Source organism: Contarinia nasturtii, unplaced genomic scaffold, assembly GCF_009176525.2.
Source record: "Contarinia nasturtii isolate CC-2019 unplaced genomic scaffold, AAFC_CNas_1.1 Cnas_scaffold_533, whole genome shotgun sequence".
Lineage (NCBI taxonomy): Eukaryota > Metazoa > Arthropoda > Insecta > Diptera > Cecidomyiidae > Contarinia > Contarinia nasturtii.
The window spans coordinates 2,344,877-2,372,784 of NW_022197885.1; the positions used below are offsets into that span (position 1 = coordinate 2,344,877).

At 33.3% G+C, this 27,908-nt stretch overlaps 3 protein-coding genes across 4 annotated transcripts; 2 read left to right on the forward strand and 1 right to left on the reverse strand.

The window, feature by feature from the left end:
- The first annotated feature begins 845 nt into the window (after nt 1-845).
- LOC116339473 (glutamate [NMDA] receptor subunit 1) lies at nt 846-15,663 on the forward strand. Of its 2 annotated transcripts, XR_004201000.1 has the most exons (14): nt 846-2,394; nt 3,162-3,284; nt 6,648-6,869; nt 7,814-8,016; nt 8,353-8,462; nt 8,548-8,603; nt 8,818-8,923; nt 9,429-9,589; nt 9,949-10,724; nt 10,849-11,196; nt 11,347-11,519; nt 11,617-11,870; nt 11,986-12,370; nt 12,430-15,663. XR_004201000.1 is itself a non-coding variant. In XM_031765363.1 (13 exons), the coding sequence occupies exons 1-13, from the start codon at nt 2,230-2,232 to the stop codon at nt 12,274-12,276; spliced, it is 2,988 nt and encodes a 995-aa protein (XP_031621223.1). In that variant the 5' UTR covers nt 846-2,229; the 3' UTR covers nt 12,277-15,663. The 2 variants fall into 2 exon arrangements, 1 of the variants encoding a protein (XP_031621223.1); XM_031765363.1 differs by having other exon boundaries at nt 11,986-15,663.
- A 2,504-nt stretch (nt 15,664-18,167) lies between these two features.
- On the forward strand, nt 18,168-23,115 carry LOC116339785 (biotin--protein ligase). The gene is made up of 10 exons (XM_031765830.1): nt 18,168-18,760; nt 18,903-19,198; nt 19,311-19,467; nt 19,543-20,659; nt 20,735-20,891; nt 20,953-21,144; nt 21,221-21,403; nt 21,491-21,640; nt 21,738-21,881; nt 21,956-23,115. The coding sequence occupies exons 1-10, from the start codon at nt 18,622-18,624 to the stop codon at nt 22,460-22,462; spliced, it is 3,042 nt and encodes a 1,013-aa protein (XP_031621690.1). The 5' UTR covers nt 18,168-18,621; the 3' UTR covers nt 22,463-23,115.
- A 626-nt stretch (nt 23,116-23,741) lies between these two features.
- Nucleotides 23,742-26,962, reverse strand: LOC116339752 (microtubule-associated proteins 1A/1B light chain 3C-like). Its single transcript, XM_031765786.1, has 4 exons — nt 26,224-26,962; nt 25,021-25,076; nt 24,746-24,919; nt 23,742-24,648 (listed from the first exon to the last, which is right to left on the reverse strand). The coding sequence occupies exons 1-4, from the start codon at nt 26,306-26,308 to the stop codon at nt 24,556-24,558; spliced, it is 408 nt and encodes a 135-aa protein (XP_031621646.1). The 5' UTR covers nt 26,309-26,962; the 3' UTR covers nt 23,742-24,555.
- Between the last annotated feature and the right edge of the window lie 946 nt (nt 26,963-27,908).

Sequence of the window (27,908 nt, forward strand, 5' to 3'; positions counted from 1 at the left end):
TAATGTTTCCATATGGATATAACAAGTGCGGAAAAAGAATTGATTTAATATTTGGTTTTGATTCTGGTTATTGCATCATCACATTATTTTCAACCATACCGGATGCAATCGCAATTTATAGTCGTTGACGCAGTAACCAAAAACGAAACGAACAACAGTGATTGGTTTGGAATGAACATAATCTGTGTTCACAACTGAAGTTCATTTGGAAAGTAATAATAATAACGCGTGCCAAACAAATACAAAACATAGCGGCGGAAGAATAAAGAAAGAGAGAGAGAGAGAGAGAGAGAGAGAACGAAAAAACATTGCCATCGGAAATTCAATTCAATCGGAGCATTTCAATAAAGTGTACCAATTTCCATTTTCACAGAACGGAACAGAATTTCCGCAAACAAGCAACCAACTCTAATTGCAACGCGGAAAAGTTTCACGTACAAGTTCATCCCGAGTAAACCGAAGAACGTCGTTAAACGATTAAACTTCGAAGCAATTTTTTATATTCGTTTTGCTGTGGGTGCCATTCACGTTCCGCATCCTTTATAAAATACAATTAAACTCATGGAAGTAACTACTCTCTACTCTGATACACCACCGGTACCGATTTGCTGTGTATATTCTGATAACAATTGAACACTAACTTGAACTAAATAAAGTGAAAATAAAATAAAAATATTAATAAAAGAAGAGAAAGAAAAATACATACAAAAGTTAACAACATATACCTTATACTTAATAAAATTTTAATTTTAATTTAATAAATAAAAACGTTTGAAATATTTACTCCATACATAAATTTACCTAATAAATCGAACGTTAAACATAAACAAAAATCAATTCAAATAAATTAAAGCATTAAACGAATCTGTCTCGCACATAGATACAAATCAATTTAAATTGAATGAACAAAGTTTTAATCCATTGATCATTACAGCAGTATAAAATCCATTTAAACAAGTGAATAAAAGCCAATTTTGAATAGAGAAGGAATGATAGAGATGAACGTTTATTTTTTAGATTCGTAAAATTTAGAGAGAAAAGTTTGAACAAAACAAAATAAATCGAAACCGATTACACTTAATACAAGCAGCCATTTAATACTAAAATAAATACCAAATTCATATATAAATATATATATATTTTAGTCATTTTGTCAAGGAAAACGTTGCGCTTAACCAATTCAAAAACAAAAAATTAATTATAAAATAAACAAAGGCAAACAACCTTCAACAATTGAAATTAATATAGCGGTGTGGGTGTTTATTGGTAAAACCTAACATTTTCCAAATCATATAATACCATGCAAATCAATCAATAAAACTCGAGTTTTTGTGTAAAGGCATTGAATTTACATTTATATGGTCAAAAATCAATCAACGTGGAATTCAATAAAGTGTGAAATTTAATCAACACAAACAAATCAACCAACCAACTAAAATAGAATAAACTGTAGAAATAATTGAGAATTTCTCACAAAAACCAATTCAAAGCATTTTTTGGAATTGAAAACATATTATATATCGCATATGAAACAAAAAGTAGATAAAATATTTGTTCAAATTATATGTTTACATTGAAAACAAAAAAAAAGTATTAGCAACATACATGCTATAGAATTTGAATAAAAAGGGAGATAGTGAAAGAGGAAGAGTGCACATTTAATGTCATTTTCAATCACAAAAATACACTGAATTAATAAACACCAAAGTAAAAAGGGTGCGAGAAGCGGCAGCAGAAGAAAAAATCAACGTATATAATAGAGTTGATGGTATTTCATCTAAGTAGTGCTAAATGAAATAATAAACTATTTTTATTAGATAATGCTATTAAATGTTTATAACAATGAGTAAAGCTATTTTAAAGTGACGTGAAAAAGACATTAACACATGAAGTGAACTATAAAGTCGTTGTGGCGGAAACGATTTCAAAAATTCTGTGCAAAAGAAGTAATAATACAATATATATACATATTTGTATAGAGTTTCGGTGCGGTGAGAAAGTGAAATTGTCCACGTTTTGATGAATGTTAGTGACTTGATATTATTAAATATTTACAAAAGTTAAATGTGAAAAGCTACGGTGTGACGAGCAGCAAAACGATTTTCACTGAAACGCAAACCGAAACGGTTTGCTAAATAGCTCAAAACGAATAATTATTATTGTGAAAGACGGGAGTGAAAAAAGAGAGACATAGATAGAAAGACATAAGCGCGATAAAGTTAAATCAACATGGCGTTGGCAAATATTTTACTGCACACCGTCATTTTTCTGCACATTAAATGTGCCATTATGCAGAGACCGACAACGGGGAGTGACAATAATCCGACGGAATTTAATATTGGAGGTGTGCTGAGCAATGACGAAAGTGAAGCTCATTTTCACGATACGATTGAGGTAAGTTGAAAAAATTTAATTTGTTTGGCTTTTTTTCTTCAAAAACATCCTGCATCAAATTCATTCACCTGCATACCGTTTACTTCATTCAAAATCTGTAATTTCTTGTTCACAATTTTCACATCATTCACATTTCATTTGGATGAATAATTACCATGACACGCACTATTTCATGCCATTTATACTCTTTAAAATGCGCGAAACAAGTGCCAGAAATCTAATTAAAAGTTTAATTTGATGTGAATGCCAATAGCTAACAAAATTTTCGATACGCAATCCTCGTGTTCCGGCGCATCAATATTTTCACATTGAAATTTACACAGTTGACATTCGATGCAAGTACAATGTATTCAAAATCGATCAAAATGAATATGCTGTGAAATGTTTGGCCAAAAATTAATCAATAAATAACATTAAGGTTGTTCGAAGAAAGTTGCAATCGCATTAAGTGCAATAACGAACGTCACATCACATTTCAAACGCAGTCACCGAAATTGATGTTGGCAGGTTCGACTTTAGCAAACTTGAATGGTGATTTTTAACATTTCAACGAACACAACAGCTTTCATCGTCATCCATCCGGTCGAATGCATCCATGAAAAATGTTCATGTTAATTAAATTATTGAAATTTTTGTTTCATTTTCATTGGCACACCATGAACGGATATGAATCATCGCCTATTTATCGACTGATGTACGTCTGCAACATTCTACAATATCGTACATGTGGGAATCGGCTACTGTTTCATGTATTTTGATGAGAACAGCATCTCAACTTTGATCACCAATACGTGCCAAAGGGGTACGCTTACTACGATAAGAAAATTCGCATAGACCAGAATCCTATAAAGACCGCCCTTAATGTGTGCAAGCAACTCATCTCGCAAAAGGTATGTAAAAATTATATAACATATAAGTCATACTCAAACTCTTTTCTTCATCATGGATATGTGTGTACATTAGGCATATACACATTAATTATTATTGTTATAATATTCATCCAACAAACTGAATTCATCTGACAGTGAACATTTATAAAATTAGATTTAATCTTTTTGTTACTCTCTCGACGCCAATGAAACGATGTAAAGGATTTAAGCGGCAGCCAATTTTTCACTTGACGTCCCTCCCTTCCTCTCTTCCATTTCTCATATTCACTCATTCCCTTGCAAATGATAAATATATATTTTGTGATACGCTTTATCCTATAAGAATTTCCATTAATACATATTAATACCATTTTGGTATCTAGTAATGAAAGCGGCACGTACTCACACGCTTGCTCTTAATTATCATGGAAATTTTGCCAAAAAGAGATGGAGTGAGACAGCTCATCCATATCCGGGAACTTTGGTTTCAGTTGGCAACGGCTTTTGCACAATATTAAAATTAATAGTTTTCCATTTATATCGCTTTAACATATGAAAATTGCTTAACCTCACAATAAGCACTCTTAATAGTTCACAACGTGAATCGAACGAAATGTGCATATATAAACGGATGACAAAAACAACAATAAAAACATCTGTCACATGAACATACAGAGAGACAGACAGTGTGACACAGAGAGACAGACAGAGAGAGAGAGAGAGAGAGAGAGAGAAGAAAAAACTCAACCAGTTTGTTTTGCTTTGTGAAATTTACATGAAAAATAAAATGTCTTACATCCGTTAGATGAACTTTTCCGCACTGTGCTCCACGACATGCATTACAAATATTTTGCTGTAAATTAGAATTCACGAGAAAACTGAATCTGACGTTAGTTTTGCCATACGAATAATTTCCGACACCATAAATTTGGATTTTGTAGGGTTACCATGCCAATATTATATAGTATACCACATTTTTGTATTAAAAGAGTATTCAAAATTATTTATATCGCAAAACTTCGATCAGATTCGGTTCTTCAGAACTTTACCCCATCAACCAAAGTCGCTTAAAATCTAATGGTTTCTATTTCTCACAACCTCCTGTGAAGTCATATTTTGAACTACGTTTCTGGGGCGAAAGTTCACGTCTAGGTTATCGTGTTAACACATTTTGGCTTACAGCGTACAGGGTACGCACATATATTACTATATACAAAACGACTGATTCGTGCTCTCTGGCCCCGAAAAAAACATTTGTGTGGTCTTCGTATTTTGACCAATTCTAATACTTTAACTTACACACTCGGCGTGTGCGGAAAAGTAATAGTAAAGATCCATGTAATATTTTGCATATTTTTCACTTACATGTTTCGAATATCTTCTCCAGCATATTTTACATCCGTTGGTATGCTCGAGTGCCAGTCATACTTCCTTAGTATTCTGTTCAATCTTCATTCCTCCACATCCCCTGTAAAATATTTGGCCAATGCCTTACGTGCGCTGTGTGTATTCTACTAAGTGAATGTCTAACATAAGAGCATCCAACTGTTTCAGACTTAATAATGAAATTGTAAACTTTTGGCACCTCATTAAAACTCAATTGCATGCTCGCTCGTCCATTTGCATATTTTCGCACATAACAATGAATCGCCCGAATCCGTTTTGATTAGATTTTTTTCTGGAAGGTAAAAGCCTCTGGCTCCGGCTGCTCGGCTGTTGGTTGAAATTTTGGTAAATGTTTATTGTGTGTTTTGAAAGGCTACAAATCATCACAAACGAACGCTTTGCACACATATACCCGCTCGCATGGGTGAACGCATGTAAAAGAATAGAAAGAATGAATGAATGAGTGTACCTCTCTGTGTGTAACATGTAATATGTGCCAACCTCTCCAACTTTGACCGGTTTGAATGCATACTACATGTATATTATACATCGGAAAGCTCCGGCAAATATGTTACGGAAATGTATTTACGAGCAAATATTTCAGTTTGGTGTCTATTTGCCATCTGAATAATTATTACGAGCTTCGAGCAAATTCTTTTTTTTTTTTTCATATTTCCCATTTTCGTTTTGGCATTTCATTATCTGGCAAATAGGAGCGTGTATGTAGTACTGTGTGAAACTGTCAAAGACGCCACACATCATTCCAAACGTGCTTGTTGTTACATTTACCTTACGCCTTTGTTTATTCAAGCTACTTCTGAAATGGCAACGAACATTTGAATGGAAGCCAATGTGATTCACTCTCTTTCTCGACAAAAAAATTCTAATTCGCAATGTGTACAACAACTGTTTGTAAATTTTCTCGTATCTATTTGTTGTTGGTTTGTCACAGCATTGGAATGTCACATTTCATTAAAATGTATCATGCAAGACACAATATCGTATGTGACTGAATGTATATATATATATATATGCGCGCTGAGGGCGATATTCCTGTTCTCGTTCATTTAATTCAAACAAAATCAATTACCATTTACATCTTCATGGTATTTGTGCACGATGCTGTTATTCACTGCAGCCAGCCAAACACGTACGTACTGCTTTTTACCACTTCGTGTTTCCATTAAAACAATGTTGCGTGCACACACAAACGGCATTTTTGTTGGTGTTGTTTCTCTTTCTCCGAGTCTTTCTCTCTCTTTTTTTCAAAATTCACTCACCAGCGTCACATCTTAATAATTACACTATTATTTTAATGTCTCGGATCATTTCGCTATTGAAACCACAATATGACATGGTTAACATGTCTTGGTTGATAATATTCAATGCAATGCGTTTCCTAATTTGTGGTGTTATGTTCAACGCTTTTGAAGACATGCACAAATGTGTTTACCCATAGATTAATTTATAGATTATTCTATCTACATTTATTGATTCATTCTGACACAGTTTAATGTTGAGCACTAATTTAACTTTGACATAGACACATACACGCGCGCGACTGTGGCGGTAAAGTCAATGAGCTCAATATAAAATGTAACGACAAAATCGAATCATAAACTCGAGATATTACGCATTTTAAGCTTGTTTGTCATATACATTCATCTCTTTTTCCCGGATTCTGTCAATTTTATAGAGCATCAACGTTGTCGTCGTCTTTGTTGGTTTTTTTTTTATTATCGCATCAGTCATAAATGATGCTGTGCGAGAACAAAGTCGTAAACATGTATAAACGATCAAAATAGAGAAAAAAAATAGCTAACCCAATCAATTTTTTTTTTCGTTTCTTAAACAAACATTTTTATATTGCTCTTCATCTGGATTGGAACGTTTTCCTGTTTGTCATCGTATGTTTTTCTTGCCTTTGGAACAATACCAAACGAAAATTGGTAAATCACTCGTCAAATGATTGGTCGCTATACATTGGGACATGCTTAGGTTTATGTGGTAGTTGTTTCACATGAAAAAACTGGTGAATTGTCTACGGCCGCAGTCAGCTACACATCAGGATTCTATCAAATACCCGTTATAGGCATATCATCACGTGACGCAGCATTTTCTGATAAAAATATTCATGTATCCTTCCTAAGAACAGTACCACCATACTATCATCAGGCCGATGTTTGGCTGGAGATGCTCGACCACTTTGGCTGGACTAAGGTAAATTTATGAAAATCATAATAATAATAAATAGGAAATTCTGTCTTTAATATGCTCGGTTCGCCTTTTCCCTTCATAATTTAATTTCTGCTTTGCCATCATTTTTTTCCTTTTCGTCACCCATTATCTCACATTTGCGATGTCGTTCCTCTCTCCATTCCTTCAATGATGGCATCAACTATCTTTTATTTTTTTCACTCATTGAGAATAATTTTATTTACTTGCTTCGGCATTCAATTTTTCGTTTGTTCCACGAAGCGCTTGTAATGTTTGAGAATATTGAGATATTTCAGCAGCTACCACACCCATCCCATCTTATATTTCATTGATTTTGAATTTTCATTCTTGATATTTACGTCACATCATCAATATACATATAAATTGATACCAACGGAAAATGGAACTGTTTCGCCATTCTCTTGCTTTCCATTATTATGATTTCATTTCAAGTAAATTGAAACTGATACTATCCGTTGTAATGTTTGGGTGTTTCTTGTTGGTGTTGCACGCTTTTTCTATTGAGGGTGATATTTTATTGTCCAAATTTTCATGTCAAAAACTTCCTCTTTCTACTTCTATCCTATTCCAATAAATCACTTTCAAACATCATCAATATCATAGAATGCCTCATGCGCACCACACTGTTTAAGACACAGTCCTGACGAACAGCAAACGCAATATCGACGAATGTCGGAGAAAGTGAACCAAAGCTATATTCTTCTAAATTTTAATGAATGCGACCTTTTGTTTCCAAATAAATCAAATATTTTGGTTGGTATGGCCTTTCTCTTTTTCCGGCGTGATGTGCGACGGCTGTTTTTTTCCCTTCGTTTCTTTTCAATCTTCATTTCTTAGGTTTTCACTTCCTTTTGTTTGCTTTTTTTGTTAATATTATCGTTTGCACAATCGGTAAATGGTGAAAATTGTCACACATTTTGTTGCAGGTCATCATTATTCACTCGTCAGATACAGATGGGCGAGCTATTTTAGGACGATTCCAGACGACCTCACAGACCTACTATGATGATATAGAAGTGCGAGCAACAGTCGAATCCATTGTTGAATTTGAACCAAAATTGGACAGTTTTACGGAACAATTGATGGAAATGAAAGCGGCTCAGTCTCGTGTTTATCTTCTTTATGCAAGGTAAGAGGATTTTGTAGTCTTTGGAGGTGTATTTCTCATCGGAGATTTTATTTTTGCATACCAAATATTTCGATAAATAAATATTTTGCGTCTTTTTTGGATGGCGTATTCTGTGACACCCGATGTGGTGACATGGATGAAAAACGATAGTTAGTGACAATTTATTCAGCATAATTTTGCAATTTAAGTCTTTTGTCACGAACTAACCCGATCACAAATCACTTGAATATTTGTGATTTCGGTGTCATTTTATGTCACACATTTGAATCCACACATACCAAATAAGGCACATACAATTCGATTATTATTGACCGTAATCTTATTTTATGCCAATAGTAAAGAGGATTCCTATACGATATTCCGTGATGCGGCCGCCTTAAATATGACAGAATCGGGTTATATATGGATTGTAACCGAGCAAGCATTAAACGCAAACAATACTCCAGGTACTCTCGTCAATGAACAATTTTGAATGCGATCCTTTTGGTTCGGTTCTACATGCATCAAGCTTTTGCTTACTTTCATTTTCAGATGGTGTGATTGGGCTTCAACTTGTACATGCCAAAAATGAAAAGAACCACATAAAGGTCAGTATATTATAAAAATTGATAAAGAAAGGGATAGTGAGGTAGAGAGAAATTATGAACAGATTTGTTTACATTTTCCAACATGTTGATATGATGTTGAGAGTGATGGCAATTTTCTTGCAAACAAAAACGAGATTTAAATTAGGCCCGCTTTTGTTTGGTCCATGCTCCATGGTTTTGTTAAATCAATTTCTACCCAAAACTCTTTCTACAGGATAGCGTTTATGTTTTGGCATCGGCGATTAAAGAAATGATGATTAACGAAACAATAACCGTGGCACCAAAAGATTGCGATGATTCGGGTACAATATGGGAAACAGGTACGTGTTTCAGCATCATTTATTTTATTTGACACCTTTCGGGTGTGCCTTGAATTTTCATACAGACAAAAAAAAATGGCATTTTCGTAGTCCTCATTTTTCATGCAATTTTATTCACGTAAAATAGCTGCCATAACGATGACAAAATGGGGTTTCATTAAAAGTGAAAGACATTTTGTGAATTGCTTGTGTTGTGTTATGGTTATTACTTTTGTTGGTTGGTTGGCAACGATGATGGTGGTTTAGCTAGTTTTGTGTGGGTTGTATGAAACCATTTTGTTATAATCGTTGTTTTTATTGTATGCAAGCAGCGTGGTTGCAATGAAAAGTTATGCCATTTCATAACCGGACAACTACCATATTTTCAATTTCAAAAATTCAATTTTCAAAGTTTTCCTTTTACCTTCAGCTTGTTAAGTTTTCTTGCGACATATTTTTTTTTTCATTGCATATATTTCTCTAACATTTTGCATATTCCATATCTTGTCGGCGAAAAAAAAATTAGGTCGTCGTATATTTCACTATATAAAAACGCGCAACATTCGCGGTTCAACGGGACAAGTTGCTTTTGATGACAATGGTGATCGAATGTTTGCCGAATACGAAGTGATAAATGTACGAGATCGACAGCATAAAAAAATTGTCGGAAAGTTGCTGTACGATACAGTATGTAATTTTGCAGACGGATTTATTCATTCAATCGTCGAAAATGAATGCTTTATCCTTGGCTATAAAACACCAGACCACTAGACAAATGAAAAAAAAAATCATCTAAATATGATAAAGCCAGAAAAAAATCAATATTCTACTTTCCATTTTGGCTGAAAATAGATTTATTGAGAGAAATGTAAAGCAGACACTTTAACCAATGGAAAGCATTTATTTTTGTCGATTTCTTTTTTTAATTCGCCTCATCATTTATTTAAATTGCTATCTTCTCCGTCTTTTTTCTCTCTTTCGGTTAACACATACTCAATATGCTAAATGTGTCTGCCTGACTATCGAATTAAAAAAAATGATAATAGGAAAAGCAAAAAATGCGACTCCGCATCAACGATAATGAAATTCTGTGGCCGGGCAAAGAGGCGAAAAAGCCAGAAGGAATAATTATACCACGACATTTGAAAGTGCTGACGTTGGAAGAAAAGCCATTCGTTTATGTGCGTCAATTGGGCGTTTTTGGTAGTAGTGGCAGCAATAGTGGCATTGATAGTGGAAATGGTGACGATGCAACTCATATGTCACCAACGCATTGTGAAGACAACGAGGTTCCATGTCCATTGTTCAACACAACCGATGGCACATCAAATGATTACTGCTGTCGTGGTTATTGCATTGATTTACTGCGTGCACTTGCCATTCGCATCAATTTCACATACGATTTGGCATTGTCGCCAGACGGCCAGTTTGGCAATTATATGTTGAAGAATGTGTCATCGCTGAAGGGTTCGGGCGTGAAAAAGGTATGGACTGGACTGATTGGCGAAGTTGTTGGTGAACGTGCCGATATGATCGTGGCACCATTAACAATTAATCCTGAGCGAGCCGAATTCATTGAATTCTCCAAACCATTTAAATATCAAGGAATTACCATTCTTGAGAAGAAACCATCACGATCCAGTACACTCGTATCATTCTTACAACCATTTAGCAATACGCTTTGGATTTTGGTCATGGTTTCTGTGCATGTTGTTGCATTAGTACTGTATTTGCTGGATAGATTTTCACCATTCGGTCGATTTAAATTAACAACAAACGACAACACCGAAGAGGATGCATTGAATTTGAGCTCAGCCATTTGGTATGTATTGATTTTATGGTTTTGTTAAATTGAAATTTTCCTGATATACGAAATAAACAAAATCTGAATGAGACAACAATCATATTCAATTTGTATTTTGTATTGACCACTTGACATTGTGTAGGTTTGCGTGGGGCGTTTTGTTAAATTCGGGTATTGGTGAAGGTACACCACGAAGCTTTTCAGCTCGAGTGCTTGGTATGGTTTGGGCGGGTTTTGCAATGATTATTGTCGCATCCTATACTGCCAACTTGGCGGCTTTCCTCGTGTTAGAGCGACCCAAAACCAAATTGAGTGGCATCAATGATGCTCGTTTGCGTAACACAATGGAAAATTTAACGTGTGCAACTGTCAAGGGATCAGCCGTTGATATGTATTTTAAACGGCAAGTCGAACTATCAAATATGTATCGAACGATGGAAGCAAATAACTATGATACCGCAGAAGATGCTATTGAAGACGTTAAGTCAAAGTAAGAACTTTTACAATTATATTTTGATTCAGCAACTTGAAACTTTGAATTTAATTTACTTCAACATCACTCAACAATGTTCAAAGCCATGTCAATTACATTTCAATTCCGGGTACCAATATTCTATATGAGTTTTTTTTTTATGCGTAGTAAATTGATGGCTTTCATATGGGACTCATCGCGTCTAGAATATGAAGCGGCTAAAGATTGCGAATTAGTAACAGCTGGTGAGCTTTTCGGACGCAGTGGCTATGGCATTGGATTACAAAAAGGTTCGCCATGGACGGATGCAGTTACGTTAGCTATTCTCGATTTTCATGAAAGTAAGTTCATCATTTTTCTCTCCTTCACTTGAATTCAATTTGATTCATTTACTCGATTAATTAAAATTCTTTTGCCTATGTTTCGTGTGCTTTGCAGGTGGATTTATGGAGTCACTTGACAAACAATGGATATTACATGGGAACATACAAAATTGCGAACAATTTGAGAAAACACCGAACACACTTGGATTGAAGAATATGGCGGGGGTATTTATATTGGTTGGTGCTGGTATCGTGGGTGGAATTTGTTTAATTATCATTGAAGTAGTTTATAAGAAGCATCAAATCAAGAAGCAAAAGCGAATCGAACTTGCTCGTCATGCGGCTGACAAATGGAGAGGAACAATCGAGGTAAATTGAAGAATGATTGAATTTAATTGAATCAGCATAGTTGTTGAATGTATGTAGCTCGAGAGATTTTCATATTGGCAAAGTTATGACATTTAATTTGATTCATCAATTACAGAAACGGAAAACGTTGCGTGCATCATTGGCAATGCAAAGGCAATACAATGTTGGTTTGGGTACATCAAATCCAGGCACAATTAGTTTAGCTGTTGATAATCATCGATATGCGCGAATAGCACAACCGCGTTCAATTCACACCGTTCCGGAAAGAGCGTGGCCGGGTGAAACTGATGCAGTTTTACGTAATCGCCGTTTGGAAAATGATAACAACAAAGGACATTTTCGAAAACTTCCACCGCCCCGATATTCATCTGCCTACACAACTGATGTGTCGCATCTCATTGTTTAAACACAATGAACAACTTAAATTAAATTGCATGCAATTAGGTCAACGTTTTACATTTTAAGGAATTCATTAAGTGAGAATATTGAAAATGGAAACGGTAAATATTATATTTTTTTGGTGTAAGGAGCGAATATCAATATGAGAATTATTTTACAGTATGTAGTATACAAAGACAAGGTGATTGATCATTTTAATAGCCAAAGGTCAGCAGAGAAGGGAAAGAGTGTATACATAAATATAAAATACACATACATTTTCAACCAAACAGTAAATATATTCGAACACTTAAATTGCCTATTTCCAACGATTTACAACAATAGTAGTATATAGAAACGTACAAATAAAATCTTATAATCATATTTATTGTTGTCAAACCAATTGAGACTTTTTTGCAAAATAGAAAATGTTGTGATACGACATTTTTTTTATAAAAAAATAACGGCAAGACGTTTGAATGCTTTGAAGTGCACGAAGTTACTCTGCTTATAATGCAGATGGCAATTCAATCATGAAACACCGATCCAAAATCCACTTAATCCAATTTCAATTCCATTGATAAACATTCGTAAGAAAGTATGACACATAATTTCAAAATACGATGAATGAATACTTTGATTTCCAAATGAAATCAGTTCACTGCAAATGGTTTGAATACGAAGGAATTTAACTTGGTTAAATTTATTCGAAAGTATTTGTATAATTAATGTGAACACAATGAAGGAGTGTAAACTGAAGTTTCCGTCGTGTCATTGCCGGCAGTGAGGTTGAATGATGAAAATATTTTCTCACTCGAAAAGTACTTAAATACATTTAAGTTTGTATGCCTTCCTTTGTATATTTGGATTACATTTAACTTTAAAAACTTTTTAATCAAAAGTAGGGGATTGAAATAAGCAAGCGATTGTAACCACAATTGTTATGCACATACAGTAACACACACACACATACACACACATTGATTACGGATGAATTTGTATTTCGTTTACTTTATATTTTATGTTGTAATTTCAGTGGTGGCAAGAGCAATAACCACAACATCTTCGATTTTTATTCATCTGGAAAGTGTTTACGCCGCAAAATATCAACAATCTTACACTTTTGCTAATTTGAAATACGAAAAAAGTCGTAAAACTGTAAGTAAAAACCTCAACACCATTGTATAACACTATACAATATACAAATTCATTATCAACTGTATTAATTTAAAATGATTTTGTGTTAAGCTGCAATTTGAAATTGAACTCAAATAAATAATTTATAAGTACACGCGATAAATGCTTTAAATTTCGAAAAACACTCAAGCTAACCCATTTACTTGATGCTGAAATTGACGCTATCAATGTCATTCGAGTTAATTGTTTTCGTTATTCTTTTTATTTTGTGTACCTACGCAAATTTTCATAAGTAATGAATTTTGTGGTGGATTTCCTGCACTAATGAAAAGGCTCACATTTATATATTGCACATTTTCTGGGAAAGCCCGTAAACACAAAACCCAAATCTTTAATCCATCCGATTCTATTTTCATTATTCTCAATCCCAAAATAATTGTTTATTCCATTTTATTAGAGAGAAAAGAGCGAACGAGCGAAAGAAGATGATATGAAAATAGAAAAAAGAAGAAGGATAAATAATACGTGTTTAGTCTCACTCAAATTAGCCGTGATTTGCACGCCAATTTTTCATATTCAATGCGCTTATTTTGAATTAGACGAAATGAAATGAATTGTTTATATAAGTGACATAACAAATGACATAATGAATGAATTAACAACAACAACCAATCTTTTTAGAAACATTTAGCAACGATATTAGCGTTATATAATAATATATCGATATATATATAAAAAATTGTAGTAAACGCAATAATGATGATAAAATGAATGTGTCATCAATGTGTGAGAGAGTTGAACGTTTCATGTATTGGCCTAAACTAATATATACATTATAATAAAATACTCTTCGAAAGCCGGAGAGTATTATCACCGAAGAAGAAGGAGTAAAAGCCTACTTAGTCGTTTTCTCTCCTCTATTTCCCATTTTCTCTCTGCATATTTCTCGAAACTCCATTTATCTTAATTAAATGTTTTAGAAAGCCATTTTTATTTCTAACTCTCACACCATCCACACAAACACACAATGGTATTGCCTATTATTATATCTACCAATCTCCTGTAAAGATGTTCAAATTAACGACAAACAAACTGTACCCCACCCTCCCCATGGATTGAATGACAATGCAAAGACATGAAAAACCAACCACCCTGATAATAGCAGAAATTCGTTTGTAACGACAACGAAATGATGCAAAGTACCTTTTTTTTCTTCTATGCCCGTTTCGCATATGACCCAAATCCCAACAAATATTTTGATATTATTGCTTGCACGGCGTAGTCAGGGAAAAATCAGGGTATTTTAATTATCAAATTTTTTAGATTATAACAAATGAAACAAACAATTCTGTTTTGGCCAAAATGCTTTGAAAAAAACACAAACATAACACATACTCAAACATCTCCATTGAACGCTCAGTCCAATCGTGCACAGTCTTGAACAAAAAAGAAAACAAAAAGAAAAAAACAAAATACAAATTGCTGCAAATGGTAATTATATTTATTATAGATTTTGTTAAACATTTATGTGAGATGCGTGAATATTTGTTTTGATGTAAAAGAGGAATATTTTTGAGATTATGTAAATAACATTGTAAAAAGTGTTGGAGGCAAAGCGATGTTACCCTTGCCTCGAGCGGATCTAACAGCAGGATAACGAATGTTCTAACCACAGGATCGAAGAAAACAATATAACTCTCTACCATATGCCACATAGCATAGATTTAAAGTAGAAGAAAATCACATTGAAAAAGCAATAGACAGTTGACAAAACAAAAGGAAATTCCGCACACGCAACAAGAAGAAAAACGCCAAAAACCAATATAATTGTAATGAATTGAATTAAAAATGAACATGAGTGTTTTATAGTAAAAAGGATGTTAGATTTTGGATTTATTTTTAAGTGTATTTTCTAAAATGGGAAATAGCATTTGCTAAGAACCATCATGTATTTGTTGTTTGTTTGTTAAAAAAAAGAATGTATTTATGTATTATTTTTGATGAAAACCATTCATCAAATGCTAAATCGTGCTGTGTTTCAATGGAATGATCATTCAATGACAAATGTTTTATAGTAATACTTACAAATATTCGGATTTTCCGAGCATTTTTTCTCCATCTGATGAAAGTCCCTGTATTATTGCATGAAGAAAATAACGTTCTTGTTCAGATATCCAAATGTTCTTTTGACGCTTCAAAACTATAGAAGAAGTTTGGATTTTTTTACAAACTTCAAAGTTTTTCTGGACCCTTTTAAAAAGACTTTGACAAAAAAAAACAATATACATCAATCGAAATCGATTGCTACGGATCCGAAGTAACTACAGTCAATTGCTTATTAGTGAATTTTGTGAATGGAAAAAAGTTATCTATAGCCAGACGTCAAAACTTGTTTAGTCTTTTTTCACAAGGTATTCCACCTTTTTTCAAGTGTGAAGCGTAAAGAAAACTTTTGTTTATTGTAACACTACTCTTTCATGCGAAAAAGGGGACATTTCAAGCGAATTTTTTGAATAGTTTAAAAATATATGCATGCCATATTTTTTGTCAGTAAGGTTTCGATTTATTTTTCTCTTCAACAAAATGATGTTTTCACTTGCAAAAAAGCAGAACGGGGTGAGCTATGGTGCTAAAACCTGCTGACATTTTCAAATGAGAGAATTTTCAAGAGAATGTAACTTAGGGGTTTTACTAAGTCTTAAATATAATTATTTCAAAGAAGTGTGAACATTGATTTTGGATGTGATTTAAATCTATTATTTAAGATAAACAGCCAGTGTTAGAATAGAAAAACTATTGTGTGTGCGTCTGTATACAATAAAAAAAAGTGCACCGTCGATGTTGTAAAGTCAAGTTAAAATGCTAAAGACACATTAGATCGCATTGGAATCGCATCGAATAATTATAGTGAAAGAAAGAAACAAACAGACGCTATAACAAATTTTATTATTTAATACTCGCAACAAAAATGCGCATTATTCTCTAGTAGTTCCGAAGGAAATCTTTTTTCCATTTATTTATATTTGGAACAGTTTCAACTGCCAAATCTTAAGCGATTTTTCCTAGAGCATTAGATAAATAGACAATATGTAATTTATTTTATAAATAAAAAAAAACCTTAAAATTAAAACGAACAAAAAAAGTGAATCAATGTCAAAAAAATGATCTGTCTTGATGTCACATATACATAAACATATATATATTTGTTTTGAACACTTTTCCAAAGATGTTTAAAGAGTACATTATAAAATGTGTGATAATGCATTTTAAAAATCAGTTTTCGATACATTGTAATAACATATAAAGTAAATCAGCAACGAAATGTTTTCCTCCAGCCGATTTTTTCAAAAAGCTCAAAAATTCGACTAACTTTCTTGCCACTTCGAAAATGTCTGCAATATTTTCCGAACACTTTATTCCCGCATTCTGATAATTCATTCCTATAACGATCGCTTTTAATGCAAACAATGAAAAATATTGCGATTACAATTTCAATTCAAAAACTAAACATCTATTCAATTCAACCACTTTAATTTATAATTAAGTCGACAGACGGACGAAGAATGTTCTACAGGAACACCAAATCAAATATGTGTTTTCAAACAATTGATGAATTCAAAATATAGATACACACACACACACACAAGAGAAGTGAATACTAATTTTTTGAGATTATTGTTAATTTGCAAAGTTGTTATTGTTATATACAAAATATTTATAAATATTTAAAGAAAAAAGAACACACACAGAGAGACAAAATAAACTATAGGTTTGGCGGGTTTCAAATTTTAAACAAAAAACACACACACATACAAACAACGTTAAAATCAAACACAAAATGGTGAGGCCTGAAATGATGGAATAACTTTATCAAATACATTCTACATATTTTAAAAATAACAATCGCACGAAAATAATGGAAAACATAGGATTTTTTTCGAAGAAAAGAAAAAATTAGCACGAAAAATCAAATGTAAAAGATATGTATTTTGCTCTAGATTTCCTAGCATGTTTTTTTGCAGGCCCAATATCACACATACAACATTTAAATAACGTAGCTGTATCAGACGAGTGGCCTGAAATAAACAAAACACAAGAAACAAACAACAAAAATAAAACCATAATAATATTTACAACCAAATACGATACTAAATGTTATTTGAAACAAAACAAAAAAAAATCAATTTAACACTATAGTACGAGAGATTGTTCGTGCGATTTTGTGTAGATGATAAAGAGAAATTAACATTTAAAACAGTCGATTTACGTAATGAAAATTCTATTATAAACGGTGGAAATGCATGAAATTTTGAATTAATAAAATTACAAAAAAAAAAAAACAATTGAATATCAAATAAAACAAACCAAAAAATAGTCAACAAAAACAATTTTAAAATGAGAAAAAATGGTGAATTCAATGTTAGTAAAAAGAATAAAATGTACATTTGAATTCCAATACAAAAGATGCATAAATAAAAACTACAACAACAAAAATCCAAACGAAATAAAAAAAACTGAGTTTTATTTCAAAATTTAAAAAAAAACTAAAAAAATTATAGTTCTTGATAGCTCTCGAATCCACTAAACTAAAGTTCAGTAAAAAAAACGAACCGTTTGGCGGTAAAAATTCAAATCAAAATCTACACTACCAACCTTCATATGCGAAGGGGAATTGATTTGAAACGTCAAACGGCGCATTCACGGTATCATAAATGTCAGTGAAACTGTCAAATATACATATGTACGATGAAACTCGTAAAAACATTGAGATAAGGTGTGAATGGAAAACAAAAGCAAAAACGTTCCTAGGAGAGTGCGTGAACTGAGCGAAATTGGGAGAGCGAAAAGAGCGTAAAAAATCGTTTCCAGTCGATACTAATCCAATCGCCAAAATACCATTTCAGTCGATATTCAACCGCACCGAGAACGCAGTAAAAGTAGAGAATGTTTGCATATAAAAATTAAAATATTTCATTCATCAAAACATTCATAGTTTGTAAGACATTATTTACATTCCAAAATGACAGCGAGCAAGCGATACGCAATTGTCATTTGGTTAAATTGATTTATTTCAGTGAAGTTCATTTTGATTGCATTTCATGTGCATTTTCATGTATTTTCAATCAACTTGAAAAATAGTTAGACGATAATTAGTAAACTAATTTATTCGCAAATTTGGTGGAGTGTGTGTATGTGTGATATTCCGAATGAAAAAAAATTCGACGATTGACGTAACATGATTTTAACAATTTTCTATGCTGGTGCGACTCTAATGCAATCGTGGCGCTTGCGATCAATTACAACGGGCATTGCAAGCCGTATTCGTGACCATTGCACCATATCTTTCTATCGAACATGCACCGAGGACGACGATGGTATGTATGAAGTACATAGAGGGTTGTACATAGACGTGTGTGATTTTTGGCATTTAACTAATGAAACATTTTATTGTCTTTTTTCATGCATCCAAATGGTGATGAATAATGGTTTGGATTTGGACGTTAATTATTTTGACAGGCTTCACTTCAATTGGCGCTTCATCGGAAGCATGTGATAATTACAAAAATGGTCGTGTAGTCGACACATTATGGTATCATAATATGCTTCGTGGCGTATCAATTTTGCCAATACAAAATTTAGCATTAGATAAATGGGTGACCTTTAGTAACCTACCGCAAAAATTAAATCCATTATACAGTGCCGACGGCATTGATTTAGATTCACACAGCGATAAAAATATCATTCATATTCTGTTGGAAACCAATATTTATCCCGATTTAGAAGCCATTGAAATGGGCTCAAACATTGTCACCGTAAGTCATTTATAAAAATACTGATAATTGGGCATTTATGTTATTTCATTCAACCCATAAAAAGTGATAAGCATTTTACGAGTTTTGAGTTAACGATTCGTCTCATTCACAGGCCGAAAAATTCGGAACGCCAATCGCATGGAAAGTTGATACAAACTTGGCAATTGTATTAAGGTCAAATGTTACGTTATTCACCGAATTAATAAGAGATTCATTCATTCAAAATACACTATTCATTAACAACTATTTACCTATTATACGAATTGAAAGTAAGATTGCCATTGACTTTTAATCTCATCCGTTCATTTTACAGTGAATTGATCTATTATTTTTCTCAAATTTAGGTGTTTCTATCAATGGAACGCCATTACAGTTGCTCGATTTTGAAGCGTCACCGATTCATGCGAACTCAAATCCACCTCATGCCTCATCATCTTCAATGACTGATATCGAGTACCGTCATCACATAGATAAATTGAAAATATTAAATTTAGTTGCTAATTTAAAAGGTGAACCAAGTCCAGACGATTACGAAAAAGATATATGCGTATCAATAAATGAAAGTTATGTGTCCGAAACGAATGAAAAAACGGATGAAAACCATTTGAATAACGGCGTCGTCAATTGGATCAAAAGTGTTGAGCACGATTCAAGTCAATTGGAGGCCATAGCTCATATTTCACCAAGTGTGTCACCAGCCAAAACTGAAACTTCACCCGTCAAATTTGGCAATGGTGCCATTCACAAGGAAATTGAATCAAATACCATGACTTCAAGTAAAGGATCACAGGATTTACTTAGCGTTAGTGTTCAATCCGAAGGTTTTGCCGAAAATGACGAAAGCGGTGACGTATTCATTGATAATACAAAATATTGTACAATGAAATTGAATGAACAAGTCGTGGCGGCAAAAGAAAATCTGAATGACAAAAAAGCCACAAAAACATACGCATCGTCCGTTGCATCATCCAATGAATGCCATTCATCACAATATTCAACACTGAAACGGAAAAAAAGACACTCAGACAGTAGCAAACCACCAAATGTTCTTGTTTATTCCGAAAGCAATGACATACGTGCGAATGTGATTTCAACAATTAAAAACATTTTACATCCCGATCGTTATACCATTTATGAACTTAAGGCCGAACAATTGAAAACAAATATTTGGATTGATAACACGACGCTGCTGATTGTATGCGGTCCAATCTCAACACAACTCGGTACGATTTTAATGGAATATTTTCTGTGTGGCGGTAAAATGCTTTGTTTGTGCTCGGATGTATTGAATATGGTGTTGCCGATTTATCGAACGGCCGAAGTACGCGAAAATGAGTTGGTACAGTTTTCATATGGGCGATGGCAGAAAATCCAATTAATGCATCATATTTTTTGCTATCATCCATCGCCGATCAAAAAACACTTCTCATTGGAAAATGATGATGAAGGACAACAAAAACCGTGAGTACATTTGATAAGAAAATTATATTGATTTATTTTTATTTAAACATATTACGCAATATTTGTTTCCGTTAGACCGTTAACCTGTCCGGGATCTATCGATTTGAAAGATATCTACGGTAACTCGCATCGACTGGAAGTAAAAGTGCTTGGAACCGAAGAAACATGGAACACACCAAGTCTGATTTTAGCCACCGATACAAATTACAATGGAATCGCCGTATTCTCACAAGTACGCATGCATGTGAATAATTTTAGCATTTCACACAATTTGATTCATTTTTTTGTCATAGGTTCATCTTGAAGCCGATCCAAATCTTTATGAGCATGACGGTTTCAAATTTTCAGCGTTAACAAAAAGTGATAAAGCACGTTTGGAGATCTTTTCCGATTTATTGAGCACCCAACTAGGTTTAATTGTGCAAACACGTGATTTTCATTCCACAAACATGTTTCCGAATGCATATTTCCTAGGCCGACACGAGGTAACAATCTAATTTTAGCATTACTCGGTTTGATTGTTTCAACAATAATTTATCAATAATTTTAAACGATTTTTAGACAAAATTTGAACTTCTTGATAAACTAAAACCGCAATTCATCAATACGAATACATTGAGAACAAACTCATTGATTGTGAAATTCTACGGCAAAAACGAAACACCAAAACCAAATCTTGAGAACACACTGCCAATTTTATTGCATTCTTGCCCATCAGATTTTTCCACGGTTACTTATTTCGATGTGAGTTAAATCAATATACATGAATGTAACGTTTTGTAAATACCAGCTTGAGTAATACATTTTAATTATTTTGATTTCCATTTATAGACGTTAAAGACGAAAGAAATAGGTCGTTTAGTGATTTACGCGCCGCTTATCAATTCCACAATGACATTGGTGTCAAATTTGAAAATGCAACATGGATTGGCTGTTATCGGTCGAAAACAAACGGCTGGTGTTGGTCGAAATAAAAATCAGGTAATAAAATATTCGTGTCCAGTGCGTGGGCAGAAAAAGATGTATGTGTGCATTGAAAATTAAAATTAAATGTATCTTTGTTGCGTACTTTTTTTAGTGGTTGAGTCCAGATGGCTGTGCATTATTTACGCTACAGCTTCACATTCCATTATCAAGTCCGTTAGGCCAGAGAATACCATTACTACAGCACTTGGTGTCAGTTGCATTAGTAAATTCAATCGTTTCAAAGAACGTATACAAGGTAAAATATCAATAGACAAGAACCCACCTCTTATCACGTACAAATAATATTTACATCGCTCGTTTTTCTTACAGAAGCTTGACATTCGATTAAAATGGCCAAACGATATATATGTGAATGACACTACCAAAATTGGTGGCCTTGTTGTGAACACAGAACTGAATGGTGAATGGGCCATTTGCAATGTTGGCGTTGGATTTAATTTGAGCAATAGCATTCCAACGACTTGTGTAAACGATATGATAAAGACGTACAACCTGAAAAATAACACCGAACTACCGTACCTGGAATATGAAAGCTTCTTTGCCAATGTATTCAATGAAATTGAAGAACTGATTGACATCGTTCAAAGTGGTGATTTTGATTATCTATATGATTTGTATTACAAATTGTGGTTGCACTCTGATGCTGAAATCGTCATTATAGACGCCGATGGCATGAAAAAACATGCCACGATCATTGGAATTGATGATTATGGGTATTTAGAGGTGAAACAAGCGAATAGAGAACCAGAAATTGTCCATCCAGATGGAAATACGTTCGATATACTGCGCGGTCTTATTTCGGCCAAACACTATTAGACAGACTAGTCGTAACAATTTACTTGCCATTTTTATTTCTTTTATAAACTTTGCTAATGGTGTTTGAATACACCAAAGTAAATTCACTTAGTAAGTTAAGAAAATCCAAAATTAGCAGCTATATCGAAAATAGATTTTGATCACGCGCAAATTCTCGTCTTCTCGGTGTCGTTATTCACATAGTTTTCTTTTTGTCATTCGTCATTTATCCGATATATTTGTATAGTAAGTTTTTCGAAATTATTTATCAATTCTTTTTTGGCAAACATTTTACTCGAAACTTTTAAACAAGCGCACAATCGCGTTTTTTTTACAATTTTTCTCTTTGGAATCAATTCAATATTCAACGGTTTTTCTCTTGTTATCGATATTGTTTTTGATAAAATGAATTGGCTTATACAATTTACTGAATTGAACAAATATAACAATTTTTTTCGCAATTTTGCAATCAACTCAACGTTTAACATTTAAATGTATATTGAGTGTTTGGATAGATGTTAGATACGTAAGGGTAGTGTTGATCATTGAACAGATTTTACCAAAGAAGCAAAGCAACTGTTGGAACAAACACTGAAAAAAGTTTGACATTTTTGTTAACATATTTTAAATGATATAAATTATTATTGATTGAATAAAGGCCATAACAAATTTAACCTTTAGCTATTATGTTATTGCTTGAAGCAAGCATGAATCTTGATGTTGTTTTTAAAAGGTAAGCCAAAGAATTATTGATTTGGTATTTCGTGTAGAAAACTGACTTTCTCACACATTCTTGAGACGAAGTTTTCTTGATTGGCATTCCTGAATTTTATAATCGTCCAAGTGGTTTGAAATAATTGATTTCATGGTCTATAGACAGACACTCACTGCGGCTATATCGCAAGATTAAAATTTATCAACGTCGCTGAAGATACGGTTCGACTGTGATTTGAACACTCAGAATGTGATTAATGTCTGAACGGACTGCCCAAATTGAAGGAAGTGTGTATCGATTATGATTATGAAGGTGAAATGAATATTTATTATCACATCGCAAGCAAATCATCAAATAAAGTGCATATGGTCCACGAGTTGAAAGTGAGACATTCAAGAAAGAAACATTTGTAGACCCCGCAATGATTAAGGCATTCAATACCTACGACTTCCAGATTATTCTATAGGACATCTCACTGTTCGGTGTGAACTTATTTTTATTAGAATAAAACAACCAGTTTTTATTGAATGTATATTGTATACTTTATAATTTGTTATGAATACGAATAGGATATAAAAAATATGATTCATTATCAATGTTTAATTTTATCTCAATCATATGACACAAACAAACATTCACTTAATTTTCATCTTAACTATATTTCCTTAATTCGTCAAAGACAAATGATCAACATTTTATTTTCAGCTTATTTTAAGAATTTTCATGAGTTCTTCTAGTTTCTATAGGAAATATACAAAAAAAATTCATCATGAAACATTATTCGATTATCATTTTGCTCTGCTTTCTCCTCATTAAAGAGTATTCTACTATCTTTAGGTTTTTTACGGTTCAAGAAAACAATCTAATGCGTTGACTATTTATATTTCGTATCTATTTTTCTTCTTTTTTTCTATGTCGTGTTAATCTTAATTGTTTGTAATTTTCATATATTTCGATGATGTCGGGTAAGAGCATGGCATTTTAGTAAGTGCTCCCAGTCAGATGTTATTTTTAATCGGCAGCTTAGCTAAAAAGACCAAAGTCACATGACCGCCTTGTGCGCTGATCGTGCAATAATTGTTGTTATTATTATAGATGTCAAAAATGGTCTATCAAGTGATTTGGTAATAAAGCGTACATTTCGCGCTGTTGATTCTCAAAATAGTCTGAAATAGGCGATTTTTGTCCTGTTTTTTGTTTGTTTGCACATTGTAATTATTTTCGGCCCATTCTAATATGGACATTTTCTTTGCTGATTGTCGATTTTTTTTATATGTATCTTGTATGTGCAACACAAAATGCTCAGCAACAAAATGCAATTAATAAATGGTTTCATTCGAAAATTAAGACAAAAAATTGTATGGTGTAAAAGTTGGAAATTTGTTTGTTCACAGGTTCATTAACCGAACACTTCTTGCGAAGCATAATGGATGTAGAGAAAACCATCATCACTGCGATTTTCAGCATAAATTTCGGCCAATGTTTTACTTAGCTGTATCAGAGAAGAAAAAAGACAAAAAAAAATAATCAAAAAAATGATTGAAATAGTAGATCAAAATTTACTTCAAATATGGAAATAAATAACTTACCGATACCAAAGATCTATTATTAACCAAGAAAAATAGAGCCTTGCTTGGGCCGACCTTCATGCGACTACGTATGATCGAAATGAATTGTGACATTGTGAATTCTTGTGGCACCAAAAATTTACGCTTCTCCAAATGCGGCAAATCGGTTTCCTTCGAATAACGTTCAACGATAATCTATGTGGAATAAATAAAAAAACGATCATCATTAATTTGAATGAGCTTTCAATTTTATTTCGAATTCTTTTTCAGATAACATAATGTCCGTCGAAACTTACCGGAATCTTAGTTGGGAAACGCATACGAATTGCGGCTGATTCTTCTTCAGATGAACCTAAAAGTATTTAAAAAAAAAACATCACATTAGTCACAATAGAATTCAATCAGTGTGGCCTTAAATGCAACAAAAAAAGCATCCCAGTGACTGGCACTTGGTTTGCCTATGCTTGCGCACTCGCTATCATAATGATCTCAATCGAATAAAAAAAAACAATTTTCGTGCGCTTTTTTATTGCGATAACAAGAGTGCAATGAGATTAAAGGGCATTTGAAAATTGATTGCTATTAAACTATTAAAATGTGTGAAAATTAAAGTGATGATGTCAGTCGAGCTTGTGTTGCTTGCGATATTTTGTTACAGTGTTGCATGTGACCTAATCAATTAAATTCAAGATGATAAAGTCCTTTTTTTACATTTGCTTGTAACAACAATCCAAAATAAACCGAACATACTTCCGATCAGTAGTTATTCGGACATTGTAATCGTGTCGTTTAATGGCGACTATGTCGAATAGCACAAACATCACATTTTATAAATAAAAAGTTAAATCGAAGAAGAAATCGTGCAGTGTGATGTGTCATCTTTTGAATTGCGTAAACAATTGATCACATGCATGTTCTGAGAAATGAGATTCAACTAGGTTGTATCCTTGCTCCAAAAAAAACTTCCGGATGCTCTATACGAACCAAAAAAAAAAAAACAGTTCGTGTCAATTGATTGTGGGAAAAAACTAATATGAAATCTTTGATTTGTCTCCCTTGGTGTTATCATCGCTCACCAAGTGAGTAATAACGTCAAAACAACTAAATAATTCCCCCATATAAATATTCCATTTATTTGTCATTCGTTATCTCTTTATTGTTTTTTGCCAGCGACTCTTTGCACAAAGTGTTTGAGACATTTGTTGTTTACCATTTCAATTTTCTGGAATATTCCTGATCGTTTTTGTCGCAATTGACGTCAACACACATATTCTCTCAGTTTCACGATTTTCCCCAGGAATTTCATTCAAGAACGAGAAATTATTCGCGCTTAGAGGAAATGAATAGTTCGCTGACTCATATATCAATCATTTTGTTCTGATTCTGTTGTCGATATTTTATGTAACTTTAATTGCGATGTTGCATTTAGACTTTAAACTTGGATGCAATGGAAACAAATTTCGTTTGAGCAAAATGAAGAAAAATCAATGGAAACTTACCCCTTTTTGGATGGTAGAAATTGCTGTTCAAATCACGACTCTTGTGTTGGGTCATCATTGCGTTGTAAATGTCAATTGAATTCATGTTTTCTTGCAGATCAATTTGAAATATTTCAGAAATATACGAAAAAATTCTCTGCTCTTCTTTTCGAAAAAAAACGTGTCTTTTGTCAAAGTTTTTCTTACGTTGAATGAATACTCAACTATATCAAATGTGTTCACTTAAAAAAATATTATTCGAATTTTCGAGTGTGACTTACTCTTCGTTAAATTGTTCGTTATCGACTTTCACTAACAGACGTAAGATCAGTAACTAATGCCAGCCGAAGTGAAACACGTATATAAATATGAAAATTCACTGCACACCAGATAGGAAAAAATGCACAGCAACGGATGAAATCAGTGTTATGATGGGGAAAAAACAATCGACCAATACTTCGGCTTGAAATTATCTCTCGTTCTCGCCTGCTAGCTGGTAATTGAATTTTTATCAATTCGGTTTATTTTTAATTTTTGTTCGTTCGGTCTTTTGTTCGTCATATAAAGATTTGCGTTCTCTGCGCTTTACAATAATAATAACAATTATAGATTGATAGAGTGCTGTTTAAAATGTCGAGTGAAAACAGTCACGAATCAAAATAATGTCGGAATAATAAATTGATAACAGCACTGAGACCACAAGGAGCAAACAAATGTGTGCAAAATAATTGACACAATAAAATTATTCAGAGGCACAAAAGTCGATTGAAAAATGAATTAAATAGCATCGTCAATCGATATTTTGCAGCTAAGAAAACAAAAAATTAAATACGCATTTATGAGAATTGCTTCGTGTGATGCTTTGCAAAATATAAACGATTTGGTGTCTTTATCACAAGTGGCGAACCGACCACATTTTTCAATTCGAACAAGAGATTTTGCTACTTTGGCGTCTACATCAATGTCACTTCACAACGCACAAATAAAACGAATCACACCGAGATTTCACAATGTTTTTTTTTTTTTTTTCAAAGACGGTTTATCGCTTTAAATTGACCTTTCGCTCTTACGTTTGGTCGTTTTTTTGTTCTTATTCTCACTTGACTTGAAATTAAAGCAAACAATTTGTTTGCAATATTGTTCGCAATGAATTTGTTGCTTAATTCAACGATTTCACTGGTAGTTTCGGAGCGTTCGATTTAATTTACAAATGTCAATCGTTTTGCATTCGGTGTTTCTCTCTCTCGCTCGCTCTCAGCGGAATAGCACATTTACAACTTATGATCACTTGAGCAAAATATAATTCTCTTTGTATTCAAAACGAACCTCGGTATATTCTTATCAATTTGGCACTATAATCTATACCAACCGATTTATTTGTAGAAAGTAAAAACAGAATTGATTGAAGTGCTTGAACTCGCACATCGTGTAAATAAAATTGCGTACGATTTCGGAAAGCTGGGGGGTAGAGTATGTGCCAAACAGACAACACAAACAATTATGCGAGAATTCGGTGTGTATCTGCCGATGGTCACGTTCAATATGAAATTACAAAGAAAATTACTTTAACGTTTGTCATCTTTGAAACGATGACAAGGAAAAGAGAAACCAATGGAAAATTTTCGTTCTAATGACCGGCTAATTTACAAAGTACATGTGATTCTCTCTCCCTCTTTTTTTATTTCTTTGCCTGTTTATGGTTTTCG